Source organism: Scyliorhinus canicula, chromosome 4, assembly GCF_902713615.1.
Source record: "Scyliorhinus canicula chromosome 4, sScyCan1.1, whole genome shotgun sequence".
Taxonomy (NCBI): Eukaryota; Metazoa; Chordata; class Chondrichthyes; order Carcharhiniformes; family Scyliorhinidae; genus Scyliorhinus; species Scyliorhinus canicula.
Genome location: NC_052149.1, coordinates 200,612,467 through 200,632,843, shown reverse-complemented (window position 1 = coordinate 200,632,843; position 20,377 = coordinate 200,612,467). Strand labels below are relative to the sequence as shown.

The window sequence follows — 20,377 nt, the reverse complement described above, 5'->3', positions numbered from 1 at the left end:
CCCTCCTCATATCACAGACCGTGGGCGGAATTCTCCGCAACGGCCGACGCCGTCGTGAAACCCGTAGTGTTTCAGGCGTCGGAGGCTGCTCTTCACCCCCCCCCCCCCCGGGGCTAGGCGCGGCTTTGCGGGGAACTCGGCCAGCGGGCCGAGAATGACCCGGCCGGCGGCGCCTAATGACGTCAGCCGTGCATGCCCGGTTGCCGTCTTCCCCTCCACTGCCCCGCAAGACGTGGCGGCTTGATCTTGCGGGGCGGCGGAGGGGAAAGAGTGCGTCTCTTGGAGATGCCGGCCCGACAATCGGTGGGCACCGATCGCGGGCCAGTCCCTTCCCGAGCACGGCCGTGGTGCTCAATCCCCTCTCCGCCCTCCACAAGCCCCAAACGCACCTTTGGCGCGCTGTTCACGCCGGCAGTGACCAGGTGTGGTTGCCGCCGGCGTGAACATGTCGGGAACGGCAGGCCGCTCGGCCCATCCGGGCCACGGCGACCCGCAATTCTCCGAGCAGCGTGTCGCAAAACTCGACACGCCATTTTGGAGAGGGTGGGAGAATCGCGGGGTGTGCCAGAGCGGCCCTCCCGCGATTCTCCCACCTGGCCCGGGGAGCGGAGAATCGCGCCCCTTCTCTTTTGTTCTTCCCGCCTCCCCCACCTTCCATTTGCTCAAAACCAGCTACATTTCTATCTTTCCTCAGTTCTGATGGAGGGTTATCACAGCCTGGAATGCTACCTCTGTTTACATCTCCACAGATGCTGCTCGACCAGCTGAGTGTTTCCAGCATTTTCTGTTTTTAGTTCAGACGTCCTGCATGCACATGCAGTATTTTGCATGTAGCAAGTCATCAGGATTCCTTTCTCTCACTTTGGAAGCATTACCTCTTTATGCCTCTCCCTCCGCTGCTGAAAGTAATTGGCGCTGTCTCGTTGAGTGGATTGATTTCCCAAATGCCCTTCTCATCAAACTTCATGTCTCTATCCTTCCTAAATTTCCAAATTTCCCTTCACGTGAAATTTTGAAACTCTGTTTCTTCCAGCAGTTTGGGACTAGCTCATCATTTGCATTTAGAATTTTTGGCACAGCCTCATTGCTCCCTGTATTAGCAATCTTCTCCTCTTACCGTTTGTCCTCTGCTCGCTTCACTCATGCCTCGATGCATCAATCGCCATGCCCATGTTTATTAAAACTCTCCCTATTGCGGTATTCTATCTTGCTGACTCTCTGGCTTCTCAACAGTCTCCGCGACCATGCTTTCGGCTTCCTAATCCCAGCCCCGGCATCTCCCATCCTTTTTCACCTTTGCTGTTCAGTGCCATGAGATGCCTAACAAATGTAGATTGTATTTATTGTTGTCTTCAGCTAATAATAGAGTAGTATTGAGCGGGCAACTGATAAATGTGAATAATTTATTCCACCTTTCCAATAAAGGGGGGGGGGAAATCATAGACCTGCAAAAAGGCAAAATGAACTATGGCAATTTCTTGCAGCCACAATGCGCTTCAACACTTTAAGCTTTTCAGGCTGCCTTTGAATGGCGCTGCCACTCTCAATATTGGGGCTCATGGAGATGCGAGCAGCTAATGAACAGCACGGTAGCATTATGGATAGCACAATTGCTTCACAGCTCCAGGGACCCAGGTTCGATTCCGGCTTGGGTCACTGTCTGCACATCCTCCCCGTGTGTGTGTGGGTTTCCTCCGGGTGCTCCGGTTTCCTCCCACAGTCCAAAGATGTGCAAGTTAGGTGGATTGGCCATGATAAATTGCCCTTAGTGTCCAAAATTTCCCTTAGTGTTGGGTGGGGTTACTGGGTTATGGGGATAGGGTGGAGGTGTTAACCTTGGGTAGGGTGCTCTTTCCAAGAGCCGGTGCAGACTCGATGGGCCGAATGGCCTCCTTCTGCACTGTAAATTCTATGATCTTAAGCATGGGGAGTACTATCTGCACAGCAATCATTTAAAAGACCAGGTAACACCAAATTACCATGTGGCCTGCAATGCGAGAAACATGCGCAAGTTAAGCATGGACCAAAATCCATTTGTCCGTTTACGGGGGCCAACCTTTTCTTTCTCAGCCTTGCAAATGGCAATTGACCCAGCCTTTATGCTGTTTTCTAGGGATAATTTTTTACTACCTGTTACCCAACAGAATACTTCCTGATTTCCCTTCTAAATGGCCTAGCTTTTATTTAACGATTTTGCCGCCTATTTCCAGAGTCTCCCACCAGAGGAAATTCGTCCATCAGATTCCTCCATCATTTTCAGACATCGATTAGAACAGCACTCAGCCTTCTAAAAGCAAGGAAATACAAGCCAATTTTACGCAACCTAACTTGATAATTTAACCCTGTAAACCCTGGCAAACTTCTGGCAAATCGGAGTGCCCCCCCCCCCCCCATGGCTATATTACCCTTTCTGAAATTTGTGGTGTCTAAACCTGAATGCAGGATTTAAGAGGGAGTCTGACTAAGACGGCGCAACTAAGCATCATTCCCTCATTTTCGTCTTTGAACCGTTCATTAGCTGTTTTGTACTTTTGTACAAGTTTTGAATGATTTGTGTGCATGGATACCCAAATCCCTTTGTTCAGCACAGGTCCAAAATAATATCCTGATCTGTCGTTCTCAAATCCAGAGTTAATGACTTCAGATTTTCTTCCATTGAACTCCCATCTGCCATGAAGAGATAAACAGAGTTTGTTTCAGGTCGACGACTTTTTATCTGAATCAGATTCCTTCATTATTTGAATATCTTGTAGATCACCAGTTCCTGACTGCTTTGTTTTTCCAGTATTCTCTGCTCTTAGTTCAGATTTCCAACATCTACGGTATTTTACTTTACCACCTGCCATAGCTTTGTCCGCTCACTTTGTGTCCCTTTGTTGCTTCCTGCTTGCGTTCACACTGTAGTGCCACCTCCCTTAGTGTCAGTGCACTATTACATGTGCAACACTCTCTGTTTAAGTTATTGATGTCTGAGGTGAAGAACTGAGGTTCCAGTTAATGTACCTGGGTAGACCACTTTTCACATAATTATAGGATGTAACATATACATTGTTGTGCCTGGGAATGTCCCACTAATCACAGTATGCCCGGCCATGTAGTTGAGCAGCTAGGCCTCTGTGGACTTTGTGCTGAGTTCTTGACTCCCTGGAGCAGAAATATTTTAAGCTTTAGGGGCAGCACAGTGTGTGTCTGGTGGTCTCATTAGCCCATACACAATTATGTAAATACTGCAAAGTGGTCCCATGCCAGCTGCCCGTTGCAGCTTTGCAGTAGATCTTGATGCACTGAATGCTTTGATTAAACCAGTGCTGGAAGCCTCTAAAGTATTGATTGAAGAACTCTCCCATGTTAAGGCGATGTTATTGAAGCTTGCTCCCATAAGCTGTTTTTGACCTGACAGGCTGAATTTTGTGCTTATGAGCTACTACATTTCTACCCAAACAAGTTATTTTCATTCAATTCAGCTCATAGAACCATAGAATACAGCACAGAAGGAGCCCCTTAGGTCTGTCGTATCTGTGCAGGCCCTTTGAAGGAGCAATTCACCTAGTGCCACCCCCTGCCTCTTCTCCGTAGTCCTGAAAAATTTTCCTTTTCAGATAACGATCCAATTCCCTCTTCAATGCCTCAATTGACTCTGCCTCCAACACGTTCTTGGACAGGGCATCCCAGTTCCTGTGCATTAGCTGTACGAAAATGTTTTTCCTCATGTCACCATTTCTTCTTTTGCCAGTTACCTTAAATCTCTGCTTTTGGGTACTCGATCTTTCCACCAATGGGAATGTTTCTCCCTACTTCACCCCGTGCAGACGACTCATGATTTTGAGCACCTCTATCAAATCTCTCGATCTTCTTATCGAAGGAGAATCAACTTCTTCAGTCTTTCCACATTAGTGAAGTCCCTCATTCCTGGAACCATTCTCATGAATCTTTTCTACACCCGCTCTAATGCCTTGACATTTGTCTTCAAGTGTAGTGACCAGAACCAGACATGTGCTCCAGTTGAAGCTGAAACAGTATTTTACACAGATTTAACTAACTTTCTTGCCTTTGTACTCTCTGTCCCTGTAAACCCCAGGATAACATATCCTTTATTAACCACACTCTCAATCTGTCCTTCCACCACATATGCACCCAGGCCCATGAGATGGAGGAGCAGAAATAGGCCATTTGGCCCATTGAGTCTGCTCCGCTATTCAATGAGATCATGGCTGATCTTGTAAAATCCTCAACTCTACTTTCCTGCCTTACCCCCATAATCCTTGATTCCCTTACTGATTGAAAATCTGCGTATTTCAGCCTTGAACATACTTAACGACACAATATCTACAGCTTTCTGCTGTAAAGAATTCCACAGATTCACTACCCTCTGGAAGAATAAATTCCTCCTCATCTCTGTCTTAAATGGGCAACCCCTTACTCTGCGATTATGCCCTCAGGCCCTAAACTCTCCCACAAGAGGAAACACCTCTCAATACCTACCCTGTCAAGCCCCCTGAGAATCCTATGTCTCAAAAAATCGCCTCTCATTCTTCTAAACTCCAATGAGTACAGGCCCAAACGACTTAATCTTTCCTCATTAAGAAAAACCCTCCATACCCTGGATCAACCTAGTGAACCTTCTCTAGACTGCCTCCAATGCCAGTTTATCTTGGATAAGGGGACCAAAACTGTTCACAATAATCCAGCTGTGGTCTAACTAGTGCCTTGTATAGTTTTAGCAGGACTTCCCTGTTTTATACTCCATTCCCTTTGAAATAAAGGCCAACATTCCATTTGCCTTCCCAGTTACCTGCTGAACCTGCGTGCTAACTTTTTATGATTTATGCACGAGGACCCCCAAATCCCTCTGCTCTGGTTTTCTGCAGTCCTTCTCTGTTTAAATAATATTCAGCCCCTTTATCCTTCCTACCAAAGTGCATAACTTCACATTTTCCTACATTATATTCCATCTGCCAAATTTCTTGCCCACTCACCGAACCTGTCTGTATCCCTCTGTAGACTCATTATGTCATCCTCAGACTTGCCTTCCGAACCTATTTTAGTGTCAGCCGCAAACTTGGCAGAAGTGCATTCACTTCCCTCATCCAAGTCATTAACATATATATGTTTCTGCAACCCTGACAGAATTGTTCTCTTATTTTACATTGTCCCTCAGCATTCTCTCTCTACCAAAATGAATCACTGCACGCTTTGCTGCATTACATTTACTCAGCCACTTGTCTGCCCATTTCATCAACCTGTCTATGCCCTTTTGAAGTTCGACGCTAGCCTCATTATGGTTCACAGTACTTTCAAGTTTCACATCATCCTCAGATTTTGAAATTATGCCCTGAATACCAAGGCCATTAATTCTATCAGGAAAGCAAAGCAGGAGTCCTAACCCTGGGGGACTTCATTGTACTCCTGCCAGTCCGAAAAGCTGTCACTGTATCTGTCACTCAACCAATTTTGCATCCATATTGCTACTGTCCCTTTTTTCCATAAGCTATAACTTTGCTCACAAGTCTGTGTGGCACTTTATCAATGACCTTTTGGAAGTCCATGAACACCACAATCACCAATATTACCTTCAGTAATCTTCTCTGCTACATCATCTAAAAGCACAAGCAAGTTAACTAAACACGATTTGTCCTCAACAATTCCATGCTGGCTTTCCTCGATTTTCTTTTGAACTATTTTTATTGAGGATTTAATGACTTTTTTTTACAAAGTTTACAAAAATATCATACATTAGCATTTACCAACAGGAATAGCCCCCTCACCACCCTCCTCTCCTCCATACAAATATCAACTGACACCCCCCCCCCCCCCTCATCCTCTTCCCCCCAACTGTTTAAGTATTTCATTAGCGTTACATTCTGTATTACATATTTTCAGAGTTTTAGTTATTTACATGTGTCAGCCCTATCAAAATAGACAGGAGAGGGAGGCGCTACATGTGGGGTACCTCACCTCTACCCCTGCCCCCTTTGGATGAACAATGGCTCGGCTCGTTCGTTGGTTTCATTTACATGTTTCCATCTGGGGGTAGGGGTGTGGTGCCCCTCCCGTGTATGGTTAGTTCGGCATGTGCTTGCCCCTGTTCTGAACTGGGACCTCTTGACTCTCCTGTTGCGTCCTTTCTTTGTGGCCTTGCTCTGGATTCTCTCCGCCGCCACCCCCCCCCCCCCCCCCCCCCCCCCACTCCTTCGTCTCCTTCCTTATTCTTTGGTGCTTTTGTAGCCGCTCGGTGGAGCCCCTTCCCCAGCACTATTAGTTATTGGCTACGAACTGGTTCGGGAACAAGTTGGTGAATGGCCTCCAAGCCTTGTGAAACCCTTCTTCCGACCCCTGGTGAATTTGATTTTCTCTAGGTGGAGATATTCTGCAGGTCGGCCAGCCAGTCTACAGCTTTGGGTGCTGCTGCTGACGGCAGCGGCGGGACACTCGGCCCATTACGGGCGGAGAATCGCCGGGGGGGCCACGCAGAGCAGCCCCGACTGGCGCCAATGGCGCCGCTTCTCCGTTCTCCAGAGAATCAGCGGACTGGCGTTGGGGCGTCGTTGCACGATTCGCACCCGGCCCGGCAATTCTCTGGCCCGCCGTGGGCTCAGAGAATCTCACCCCCTTTTTCTGCTTCACCTTAATCTCTATCCAGCTCATCATCTACGGAGCTCTGAATTTGTTTGCCTTACCTTTCTCCTTCCTGGGAATATATCTTGGCAATACTCGAATTACCTCTTCTTTCAAGGCAGCCCATTGTTCAGTTACAATTTTGCCTGCGGGTCCTTGATGAACATTCCCCACAGAAGTGGCCCGGCAGTTCACCTCTTCAGCAGGCAACACAGTGCCGACCATGAGCATTTCATTGGGCTTACCAGTGACTGTGCTAGGTTTAGAAGAGGAATCCCTGTCAAGAAGAGAAACATGAGTGCACTGTCATAGCCAGTGCTTGTATTCAGTGGCAAGCATCTTGCATTGATTGGCAGGTGGCCCAGGAAATTATGTCATACAAGCCAGGCACAACTACTTGGTCATGTCGGAACAGATTCAGTCCAGACTTGGTGATCGAGTTGGGTTGTCAGCTGGAGCATAACCTTTAACACTGCTTTGAAGCTGTATGTTATTGGCTATTTCAAATTAATCCTGTTGGTATTTGTTAGATTAGACAAGTTATTGTGTAGTGATACATCCAACAGGTCACTGTTCATCCTGCCTAACAGAAAGGAGTGAACGACTTGAGTTTGCCCAGTTCATCTATCTGGTTGGTGACTGGCATGCCAAAGGGCAAGGATTTACTGATAACAGCCATGTTGCCATTAGGGTGCCAAACAACCCTATGGCATACGTGCATTCCATTCAGTCAACCTCCCAGTGATCTGGGACCATCACACCTAAATAATGGAGGTGATGGCAAGATTTCCGAGGATGGCTCTGATGGCAGATCCGGGATATGTTTTGCTGCATCAGTTTTCAACTCCAGTTCAGAGGCAGAAAAAAAATTATGCCTCTATCCAAATTCTGGTTTAACAAGCTATCAGAATCTTGAAGCAATGCTTCCAATGTCTGGCGAAGGAAGAAGAGGAGGTGAAAATGCTAATGGGTGGTATATATGATGCTGGATACTGTCCGTTAGTGTTTTTTTGGCAATATTTGATGAGACTCATGAAAAATTGGAATGATCTTTATAAGCTTTTGTAAATGACTAACTCCTAGAAACTTTGATCCAAACTGAGCTAAGACAATTGAATCCATGATCTGAAACTCTGAATTTTGCTGGCCTCCTTCCCCATCCATTGTGAAAAGTTGGCATATTTCCACATTTACATCAACCCAGCCAGAACACATCAGTGTATTTCAGCCAGGTTCAGATATGTGGCTTTGGTCCAGACGTTTTGTTGATTGATGCCAAAACTCTTTTACTGAAATTTGATTTAGCTGCACTAGATTAAAGGCATGATTATCTATCATACTGTTTGCTTTTTGCAATACTATAAACTGTGATTCCAATAGACTTAAATTTCCTTTACTGGAACTCTTGAATTCTTGATGAATGAATCAAGTTGAAGTTCCAATTCTCGTACAAGGCTTGAACTCTTGCATTTCCAGCTGTTACATTCTCTGAGGAAGGTTTCCACGAGTAAAAAAAAAAGTGACTTCAAACATGCCTGCAATTGATCTGGAAGTGTAATATTAAGAAATGCTTGTATTACTCATTGGCAGGATGTAATCCATGAATTTTTGGACAACAAGGTCCTCAAACATGATACAAGAATTTAAATTTGACAGCAAGAAAAGGCTATTTTGCTCATCAAACTATCACTGACCGCATATAATCAATTTTATTACCGCCACCACTGAAAGCGGGCGGAGGTAATGTTTTTGCCCCTGTTTGTAAACAAGCATATCTCAAAAATTTTGGACAGATTTCATAATAATAATCTTTATTGTCATAAGTAGGCTTACATTAACATTGCAATGAAGTTACTGTGAAAACCCCCTTGTCGCCACACTCTGGCGTCTGCTTGGGTACGCTGAGGGAGAATTCAGAATGTCCAATTCACCTAACACCACAGTCTTTTGGGACTTGTGGGAGGAAACCGGAGAAACCCACACAGACACGGAGAACTTGGCACACGGAAAGGTATGGCCCAAGAAAGAATCGGATCCTGGAAGTTTTTAAAGGATCTGACAACATTGGGTTACTGGGTGATTTTTTGAATGTTGTTGATTATTTTAGATGTGAATTGCCTAAGCTTCTGTGGTGCAATTTGTTAAATATGAGCAGAGTTTTCAGAGCAGGTTATTGGGATGTTGATTGGCCTATTAGCCTCCTCAGTGAGATGGAAGTTCTTAATAAAGAAATTTATTTTTTCAGCTGTGTAGGTACAGAGCATCACCCAGGCAAGTGAAAAGCTCAAGGAGGACCTGCGTAATAATGCTGAGGTCACACAGCAAGACGGATGTATGCTCTCTACTGAATGCCCTCTTCACTTTTTCTTTATTCATTTTGGATGTGGGCATCGCTGGCTGGGCCAGCATTTATTGGCCATCCCTGAGGGCATTTAAGAGTCAACCACATTGACTCTTGGGTCTGGAGTCACGTGTAGGCCAGATGACAGTTTCCTTTCCTAAAGGACATTAGTGAACCAGATGGGTTTTTATGACAATTGATTGGTTTCATGATCATCGTTCAACTTCTAATTGCAGATTTTTTATTGAATTCAGTGGCATTGGTCTTCCCAATATTTAGTTGGAAGAAATTCTGCTCATTTACTCTTCCACAGGGAAAAGTTCTTTCCAATCCCATGCTTTAATAATCCCCTCATCTGATTATATTCTCACAATTTGGATTTGATAAGTTGCATGAATGAATATTATCCATTTATATTGGTATTTTACAAATGTACTATGTCGATTTTGGCTTCAAGTCCCGTCCTAGCTTCGACAAAATGCTGGAATGAAATATAACTGTCTTGTGCCATGTCAGTAGGCAGACCTTTCACCCTTCATATTTTTTTCTAATGTTACCAAATTTTACTCCAATGCTGAATTACTGGCGTGCCAGCTCTCTTACTGGCCTGAGCCATCTACACTTAGAGTGTGGAAAAGATGCTCTAAGTCATCCCAGAATAAAAGGTTGAACGGCAATTAATGGTGGGCTTGATTTTCAGTAGCCCGAGGTGGGGCGAGAACAGAAGCTGGTGTTCTGTTGGATAGCGTGTCAGTGTCCTGACTCCTGAAGAACACGTTGCCTTTTTCAAAGTGAGGGTGGGCTGGGCGAGGCGGCTGCGAACTTGCTTGTCTTCAATTAACAACCTGTTAATCTCCTTGAGAAACTTAATGACGGACTGGGGAAGTTGCAGATCAGCAAAACTGAGCAATCTGGTGTAAATAGTGCACGGCTGCCAGGCACAGTGTGGGAAGCCATCATGAAATGTCCATTCTTGTTGAGAACACCATGGCCGGGATTCTCCTTCTGGGTCTAAGTCCCCACATCGGCGGGAAAACCGGCCCCAACGACTCCGGCGTCAGCGGGCCCCCAAGGTGAGGAATTCTCACTGTCTCGGGGGCTAGGTGGACGCTGGAGTTGTTGCCGCCGCTCCAGCCGCGCCGAAAGGACTGCGCGAGTTTGCGCATGCGCGGAATGGCTGGCGTGATCTTGTAAATGAGCGGAACTGCCGGCGTGTTTCCACACATGCGCAGACTGGCTGTCATATTTTGCTGCATGCGCAGGGGGTTCTCTTCTCCACGCCGATCATGGCGGAGCCCGACAAGGGAAGGTGCGGAAGGAAGAAGTGCCCCCATGGAAAAGGCCCACCCACAGATCGGTGGGCCCCGATCGCAGGCCAGGCCACCGTGGGGGCCCCCCCAGGGGCTGTACACCCGCCACGCTGCCCCGAGGACCGCCCACGCCGACCTACCTGCCAGGTCCCACTGTGTGGGACCATGCGTAACCCACGCCGTCGGAACTGGGCAAAAACGGACGGTCCTGCCAGGTCCCACTGTGTGGGACCATGCGTAACCCACGCCGTCGGAACTGGGCAAAAACGGACGGTCGCTTGGCCCATTGGGGCCCAGAGAATTGCTGGGGGGGGGGGTGGGGGGTGCGCTGCCAACGGCCCCCGACTGGCGTGGCGCAAGTCCCGCCCCCACCCGATAAATGGCGCCGCAGAATACGGCAGCCGGCGTCCGGACGGCGAGGTGGGATTCACGTCCCCCCCCCCCCGGGATTCTCTGACCCGGCAGGAGGTTGGAGAATCCCACCCAATATCTTCATTTTTTTTGGGAAATTTCGGAGGACATTACAATAGTTGGACACTTGATTTTCTTTTTACAGAAAGACCATAAGTTCATCATTGGACTGGAAGCAACAATGGCTTTCCAAGAAATCAAATAACCAGCGTAGTACTTGAGAGGGAAGAGCTGTTGCTTGTATGTGCTACAATTATTTTAATTGATGAGGAAAACACTGGCAAAGGCTAGTGGTTTACTGGAAATCACATGACAGGGACAGTTTTAAGTTTTGGAATTCTCCTGTCCCGCTAGCAGCGATCCCTGCCCGGAGGCGTGGGGTGGCTTCAAAAGGAATTCCCATTGACAGCGGCGGGAGCAGAGAATCCTGCGGCCAGCGAACGGCGTGTCACCTCACACTGCCAAGAAACAAGCGGCTGGGAGGCCAGCGAATCCTACCCTGTTAGTGTGCGGGCGGAGAGCCCTGTCGCCTCTGTGCGGAGCCCTGTCACCTGCGTGGGGCCCTGTCGCCAAGGAAACCAATACCCACCTCGATGCTACATGTGCGAGACTGCACAAAGGTCAGGATCACCTGACACTCGGATGATCCTGACCTTTGCATGGTCTCTGAGGCATCGAGGTACCTGGATAAAAAAATCACATCAATGGAGGGTGGACTACAGTAAATAGACTCAACACTAGTTCTATCACCGATCTTTGTAGAGCACTGCTATGTATTTAAAGAAAAAAAAGTGCTGGAAATACTCAGGTCAGGCAGCATCAATGGGGAGATAAGCAGAGTTAACATTTCAGAATTGTTGAAAGGTCATCCTTCCCTCTTTCTATAGTGATGGAGTGCAGCTGATAATACATTGCACATTAATAAGTTTCAGCAGGATTCAGTTCATAAACCTTGTTTTACTTGTGGAAACTGCTTTTTGCTGTGAGCATGAAACAAAAATGCTGAAAAAATAAACCTGAATCATGCATCTATTTAACCATATCTTCTGCTTTCTACTTTCTGTGGCCATTCTTTTCTTTGTGTTCCTTTACCTTAAGTGCTACTTCATCAAAATACTTTTTGAAAGAAAGAAATGTACTGGATTCCTTTTGTCTATGTACAGTTTCTTGCCAAAATACTGATTTTTGGGATCTGGAATACTGATTTCTGTTGGGAAAGGTTGGCAGCTCTGTGTTTGTCTATGTGTGTAAGCTGGGGAAGCTTTCAGAAGAAACAGATAACTATGCTTCCAGATTACAATTGTATGTTAACCACTCCTTAGCAACTTGTTAAAGATTTGTTTTCTAATAAATCAGTTCTGAGTTTATTGAAAAAACTTGGTTAAAGTCTCTTTTATTCTGGGTACCAGCAGTGAAAGTAAACAATTGACCATTTTTGTGAGTAAATTAAACTTTTTAAGTGACCTGTGGAATAGTAGGGCTTGGTAACCCGTGCACTCCTGCCATCCCGGTCGTGTGTTCTGAAGAACCATTTTTGGAACAAGAGTTATGGTATTAGATCAAATGCTCTGCACCTTTTCATTGGTCTTTGGGCCATTTCTCTGCACCATGCAGTTACTGGCCCTGTTACGTCCTGCCTCTGTTCTTCAAGGCAGCAGCAAGCCCTGTCGTGGTTACCACCTGCCATTGGAGGTTTTTCTCAGCAGTCAGTTCCCAGTTCCTGGCAGTAATTGGCACCACTGATTGGAGTGATGTGGCGCAGGTTCAGGCCCAGAAATTACCCTGAATTTTGTCCTCAATCCTGGATTGAGAATCAAACCTGGTGTGATTGAAAACAATTCCTTTTGGATCAAGTGCTTTTGTATGGCAGATAAAGCTCATGGGGGAGGGGGGGGGGGGGGGGGGGGAGAGGGGGAGGGGGGGGGGGGAGTGCGTTGTGGTTCCTGCTGTTCTCGCCAGCGGGTTTCCCATTGACAGCGGCGGGACCAGAAGATCTCACTGCTGACCAACAGCAGTCACCTCTTGCCTTCAAGAAACATGCCAGAGCGGGTGCTGAAAATCCACTCGTCCCACTTCCCTCCCCAACCACATTTCTGATTTTTATGCCTTCACTAAGACATTTTTAAAGCCTTGATGGTTTTATGTTGAGAAGGAAGGGAGAGCTATCACAGAAGAGCTCTGGCTCTCTAGTGAATAAGTCCTCTGTTTAAAAGTTCGATTTAAGCGGGTTCTAGCTGGCATCTTTTTATGCAAGTTGGAGCTAAGCATTAGAGTTCAGGAAGGTCCCAGGACTGCTTTTATTTTTGTTTGTGTGTATGCTGATGTAAATACTCTTGGCTATAAGAATTGCACTTGTCCCCCATGGGTAGTGGAGAATAATCAGCACGGGCAGGCACGATCTCTTTTCTGATTGATTTTCAGTGACCCCGTTAAAAGCTGCATTGAACCACAATTTTGCAGTACAGATAGAAGCAGGCCATTTAGACCCCCAGACTTGGGCTGAGTATTTTTCCCACTCTGTTTGCTCTTAAAATCCCCCTTTTCAAGCAAGAACTGGAGGTAACATTTTGAAAGAATTTGCAGAGTCTAGTTGCACAATTTTTGGTGGCCTTTTCTGCAAGCACATTTTAAAAATTCCTCTGAATTTTTTGTTTTGTGAAGATCCTAAATCTGTGTCTGTTACTATTTGCCCGACCAGTGGGAATAATTTGTGACCGTTTGTTTACATTATCGGAACTATGATCTTGAAGACCTCTATCGGGTCAGTTCTCATGGAAAATATAGTCTTGGTTGTTCAGTGTTGGGAACAATCCAGCCTGACTGTAAATACTCCTGCAGGCCAATAATTTGTTGATGCTCATGATAGTTTGCAAGCGAAGAACGAGTGCAGAGTCGAAATACTAGAGGTCTGTTATCTTCCATGGAGTAGCACTCCACTATACATCACAAAGTGGGGTAGTGGAAAGATGTTGCGTCATATGTTGATTTTCCAGAAGCTCTATCAATGATTTTCTGATGAAATAATGAATGAACTCTTAAGCCACAAGCTTCCTATGATGTTTATGGGGAGATTTATTAGAATCGTGGAATGCTCCAGCACAGGAGGAAGCCACTTGACCCGTCGTAGTTGTGCCAGCTCGTTGGTAGAGCTGTCCAATGAATCCCATTGCTCTGCTCTTTCCCCAAAGCCCTGTAAAATCTTTCCCTTCAGGTATTTTCCGAGTTCCCTTTTATAAAAGTACAATTGAATATCTTCAAATCACCCTTTCAGGAAGATTGTAACAGTTCACTGGATAAAAAAAAGGTTTCTTCACCTCGCATCTGCTTTTTAAAAATCTGTGTCTTCTGGCTACCAATGGTTCTGCCACTGGAAACATTCTCCTTATTTGCTTATTAACACCTCAATCTTCTCAACGGAGAACAACCATAGCTATTCTCTTTCTCCACATAATTTGAGTATGTCTCTTCCTTCCTAACGCGTCATGGCTAGAATTGAACAGAATATTCTTGCTGGGGTCTGGCCAGTGTTTTAGAAAGGTTGACATATTAACAATAGCCGAGGGGGGGTGCAAGGACCTCTGAGGAGGGACCTCCACCCTTTACAGGCAAAGTATCTGAAGGTAATGTTCTGTGAGGTAAGGCAAAAGAGCGTTGCAATATTTCATTAGGAGTGGCACTTTCCTCAGAAGGCAGCTGGCCGAGCTGTGTGGCAAGAGCTGGCAGAGCATTTCCTCCAATGTTGAGCACTATGGCTGAGATGTGGAGGACGTTTACTCATTGAAGATGCTTGCCTAGGTTTGTGCCCATTAAATGGGTGGAATATTTTCGTCTCTGGTGGCGAGCTTGGAGGCGGCATGGGCATGTAATTAGGAAGTTCTGGGTGGGAGGCCCATAGTTGATCTTCCCGCCCCACTGCCTATTGCGGCCTTTGTGGCCAATTAATGACTGCTTAAGGGCCTCATCCTGCTGCTGCTGGTATTAAACCAGTGGATGTTGGGTCTATCGACTTGCAGTGTGCACAACTATATCTACACTCTGGTGATTAACTGCTTTGTGGCACCTTCAGAGTCATCTGTAGTGGAGCCCCCTCTTAACAGAACATACTGAGGTAGTTCCCCAACAGCAAAGGCATCTTTCAGGGCAACCGGAAGTTCCTTCCAATCAGCCATTCAAATCAGACAGACACCACAGTAACAGGGATAGTACTTGCAGTTGTAGGACCATCTTTTGACCAGGCAGAAGTTAGAGCTGCCACCAGCCTAGGAATCACTGGGATACCCAGCAGCCAGCCGCCACTTCTTCCTGACAAAGGTAACTACTAGGAACACTAAATTAGGCAATTAGATACCATCGACAAGCAGCCACAAAAGGATGCACTGAAGTAAGAGATGCTGAGAGCAGACCAATCTCTAAAGTTTTTGGAATGAAATTTGAACCCTGTACTGAGAATGAAGTTCACTCACTTCTGCAGCATGAGCTCAGTGTTGTCTGACTGGAAAATATGAAGCAAAATATGCTCTAAAACCTACTCAACCTACATTTTCTGAATCTGCACACACCAGCCCATTAAGAAAAATATCTCCCTTTTAATTTCTACTCCATCTATATTATTTCTGTTGGTAGCAATTGTTAACACCAAGTTCAGACCTGTCATTGTCATTTCCATACGCACCAGTTGTCCTCTTAGACTCTTTCTGTCCAAATTAAAGAAATTTGGATCACTTATATAATAATAATCGATATTTAGTTGCAGATTCTTATTTGGATATCCATTATACAAACCAAATGTTTCAACTTGATTATTTGTACAGAGAATAGCAATTATCTAAGGATATAATCTCAAATTATATGACAAACCATGTAATTTGAGCTCGAGTAGTTTATCCAAGATTTCCTATTAACTTACAGCTTTATTTTCTCTGGTCCGTTATTTTGAACAATCTTTATCTATTTTCTCCTCTTTCCCTTGTGAACTGTCCAAGTTGCAGCCTCCCCCTGATACATACGATTGACAGATATGAAATTATTTCATCAACTCTCTGGAGCTTAACAGACTAAACCATCCAGGGATTAAACTCTTGGTAGGAGCACTGTTGAACCTCACGATAAGCAATTAAGAGTGTTGTGGATCCAGAGGTATCAGTAGCAGGAAATCTCGGAGTTCCGCCTCAAAGACTGACGTTTGCCAGACATCATAATAATAATAACGCCATATCTTAAATTGTTCAAACTCTAATCGATCTAATATCATGAATACTTAAATTTAGCAGGAAGGGTTTTACTTTTATTTGTATTTTGGGCCCATAGTTATTTCCTCACAAATTTTCCCCAATGTAAATCTTATATTTTAATAATTATAATTGTTCTCCAGTTACAATAATTGCAATGCATAAAGTGTTACATGCACAATAGATAGTAGGAACGTACATATTTGTAAATAACATAGGTCCATGCTTTGGAACATTGAGTCACACATAAAGTTGCAGACACTAACATGCTCTGAATTAGGAGTTGTCCATCAATGAGACAACTAAAAAGAGCCCTTCTCCAAACATTGTTCCCACAAAATTTCCAACAGAGCAAACCAGGGACTAAGAAATAATTGTTAATGGGTTAAAATTCTCTGGCTTTCAGGGCCTCATGTGATCATCCCCAATACATAGTATTCAAAATGTAGGCATGATTTAATGGGACAAAGCAGTCTCATTTTGGGCGCCTTTAGCGGGCGACGAGAACAGCACTGGTATTTAACGGGACTTTGCTGGGTTTGTTGACCTCTGTGACCCGCCTAGACCCCACTTATCTCATTTCCTGCACTGATGAGCTCCGCTCATGGCCTCCAGCACCTGCACTACACCCAACGTACCTCTTAGGAGGTCCGTGAGCTACTCCACAGTCCACCTCTTGTAGACATATACCAGGGGCTCCATCCCTGGCACGGGCAACCTGGCACCCAGGAATGTTTACACAGCCAGTCTGGCATCCTGGCTGTGCTTCCTGGCACCCTGGCAGTGCCAGGGTGGTGCTGCCAGGGTTCCTGGGTGGCAGTCCCAAGGTGCCCGGGTGCCAATGGGAGTGCCAGGGTATTACCCTGCCCAGAGATCGACCGCTCAGGGGCATCGAATAGCCTAGGAGACCCCCCAGGTCCCGTTTCTCTTGGTCCACGTTTGGGTAAATCAGTGTGAAACGGTGCCCTGGCGAGGTCTCCCAGGCGAACCTGATGGCTCATTTAAATATGTTAATCTGGGCATGATCCAGATTGCCATATCTCGTGGGACCTCGTTAAATCTCATGAGGCGTTTCGAGCGTTGCGAATCCCGTGAGATTCAACAGCCTCATCGCGTCATCAAGTCGGGCGCGATGAGGAAATTAAATCCCAGCCATAGTTTATTTGATGTAGGGTGACATGAATTAAGCATTACTGTGTATGTTAACTAGCGGATGCCCTGGCAACTGACTTTGGAGGACTGTTGTAGTTTTATGACGTGCTGCTAAACTACCATCCAATTACTATTTTATTTGCACCATCTTAATTTTGTGACATGGATAGTTTGAGTCATGTGGGTCTGACTGATGTTAGAGTTACATGTAGAATGTTAGCAGTATGTGCACTGCAGGTTGGAAAATTTCTCCTGGTTCAACCTAATGAAACATGCAGTTTTTTTCAGGAAGAGTTTGAGAAGGCAGGGTGCTGGTGATGATTTTGCGATATGCCTAGTGGTCTTTTTGATGTCATGAAATTCCTTCTGTAAATAGGGCTGCATTTCTTGTCATGCCGAAACATTATGCAAATTGCACTCTCTCCACTGCAACCTCTTGAGCACTGTTGTGAGTTTTGGGTTCCAGCTGCGCAGATGAATAAAGATGTGGCACGTTTACAGGTTAAGCTACTCTTGTTTTAATTTAGTTCAGTAATTTAATTCGTTCTAATTCTACCTCAGAATGTCCAAGTGTCCTTGGGAGTAGAGGAGCTCTCAATTATACCAAAGCCATTTCTGGGCATTCAGCTGTTAAGCACTCATTTTGTTTTCTGAAGGAGGATGGTCATCCTGAAGATGTTCCAAACATTTGACTCTGTAGCTCTACTATTGAGGACGAGTGTCCCGGCTACAATCTTGCTCAAGTTTTCTAAGGGGCTCATATTATCTCTCATTCCTGAGGATAATCCTGTATTGGCATTAACTCCATCCCTAGTTACACAAACCAAAGAAGCAGAGTTGTCAGACTTTAAATTGCAACATTCACAAACTTATTGACCCATTTTGAACTGTGGCTTTTTGAAATCAGGATGAATAATAGTACTGACTGTTTACTGCCAATGATGGGCATGACTAACGTCAACTTGCATTCATACAGCATCCATACACAGCAGTTAGTGAGGCATTGAAACTTGGTGAAAACAGGGCAATGAATGATTAGTATGGAACAAGGTGCAAGCAACGTACTTCGACAAATCTGAGTTGATGCAGAGTAGAACATGGGAAGCTGGTGAGAGATGTTTTGGTGTGGTCAAGTTTGGAAATCACTAAAGTTTGGATAAGAGTTTTGTTATTGAGGTTGTGGTAAAGACAGAGATGGGTGATATTGTTGAAGTGAAGGTAACATTGGTATGTTACGGAAATGAAGTTTGAAGCTTAGCCCATGGAGACATTTGAGACAACGTTGGGTTAAGGCTGAGCTTTTTACAGGGGCAACAAACAGTATGAAACTAACTTTTGGCAGGTGGCAAATGTGAAAGCCTCATTTAATTTAAAGGCTATCAAGTGAGATAAAGCGCTGACTCATCCACTACTAGGTGTTGAACAAGCAGTCTGATAGTACAGTGGTGCTCATAGAACATAGAACATAGAACAGTACAGCACAGAACAGGCCCTTCGGCCCTCAATGTTGTGCCGAGCCATGATCACCCTACTCATTGGCAGTCTGATAATAATAACCTTTATTAGTGTCACTATTAGTTTTACATTAACACTGCAATGAGGTTACTGTGAAAAGCCCCTAGTCGCCACATTCCGGCGTCTGTTCGGATACACTGAGGGTGAATTCAGAATGTCCAATTCACTTAACAGGCACATCTTTCGGGGACTTGTGGGAAGAAACCAGAGCATCCGGAGGAAACCCACACAGATGTGGGGAGAATGTGCAGAATCCGCACAGACAGTGACCCAAGCCGGGAATCGAACCCGGGTCCCTGGCGCTGTGAAGCAACAGTTCTAACCACTGTGCTACCGTGCCGCCTATGATAAAGCTAGATGCTAAAGCCAGAACAGTTTCATAGTGATAAAGACCTAGAAAACTCTGCCATTGAAGGTGTGGTGAAAGTGGAGAAGATCAATGATTTCAAAAGGAAAATGGATAGGCACTTGAGTGAAATAAACTTGCATGGCTGTGGACACAGAGTGAGGGAATGGGACTGACTGCATTGTTGTACAGAGAGACAGCATTGACTCGATGAATTGAATGGCTTCCTGCGATGCCTTAATGTGTCTGGACTCTTGTGATCTGTTAGCATGCATGCAGAGTGTCATTGGATAGTGTCAATGAGGGGGAGTATGTAGACTAGGCTGAATACTCTGGACATGACTGTGCAGGGGATTGAGAAGTAGCTGTTGCTGGCAAACCTCTGGCTATAACTCATTATGGCACTGCTTTAGTTGTATTGGCAGGCAAATGGTGCCACACTTTTATGGTGCTTAGTATTTTTATACATTACATGTAAATCTGCCAAAATTTACTGAGACCAGTGCTGTATTCAGCCTGCGAGTATAGAATATGATTGGGCATTCTCTTGAAAGAATCCTGATTTGTATAATTACAAAAATGAACAAAGAAAGCAAGTACATCACCTCATGGGAGCAAATAACTCGAGTGTTGCATAATCAAATGCATTGAGATGTTGATGGATAGTAGCATTATTATTGGCCTGGGGGTAATACTAGTCTGGCTGAAGTAGTGCAGTGCTGTTGTTCCCTTAAATGCAACATTGTACATCAACAAACTGGTCCCAAATCACTTGTATGCTAGTTGCAGTAGACAGTTCTAAACGAGCAAGGTTCAAATTGGCCTTTTTCACATAACTGCATTAAAGATGAAAGAAACAAGATTGGAATTGTTGCCTGGTGAAACTATAATTGAATGTCATTTAATTTTTGCTTTCATTTTCTCCTTCTGCAGGGTTTTACCAGAATTTGAGAAAACACTTTTGGTTCCAACCGAACAAGTGTTGGAGACTCTAACTGGCTGTGAATCTTCCGAGTCCGTCTACATGGACATGAGGTTGCCTCCAAGAAGCACATGTCGCTATGACCTTGACGAGGTTGATGTCTACTGGTTGGAACTGGTCAATGCTGAATTTCGAATAGCAGGTATTGTTTCGTCCTTTTCTAACCAGAGAGGATAATACGTTGGGTACAGTACTCTTTTCTCTGCTGCTGAGGGTATTTCAAATTTATCACTAATAGATTGACACTCAGCTAGTAGGCCATCTTTAGTTTTCGGTTTGATTTTTTGGCCATCACCTTGCTGCTGGGGTTCATAAACTGTCAATGCTCAGCATTCGGGGATTCACTCTCTCTGCACGCAGTTGTCTTCCTGAATGGGCTGGAACCGCAACTTTGCACGTCTGTGTGGAGTTTGCACGTTCTCCATGTGTCTGCGTGGGTTTCCTCCGGGTGCTCCAGTTTCCTCCCACAAGTCCGTA

At 45.2% G+C, this 20,377-nt stretch overlaps 1 protein-coding gene across 12 annotated transcripts in view; it reads left to right on the top strand.

Moving 5' to 3' along the window:
• The window catches only part of jade2 (jade family PHD finger 2), a 204,093-nt gene that overhangs the window by 104,438 nt on the left and 79,278 nt on the right, over positions 1–20,377 (top strand). For 11 of the 12 annotated variants that reach the window (XM_038795873.1, XM_038795874.1, XM_038795872.1 and 8 more), the window contains one exon: positions 19,852–20,042. In XM_038795873.1, coding sequence (XP_038651801.1) covers positions 19,852–20,042 — 191 coding nt within the window. The remainder of the gene's footprint in view (positions 1–19,851; positions 20,043–20,377) is intronic. The other variant, XM_038795879.1, reaches the window with a different exon arrangement.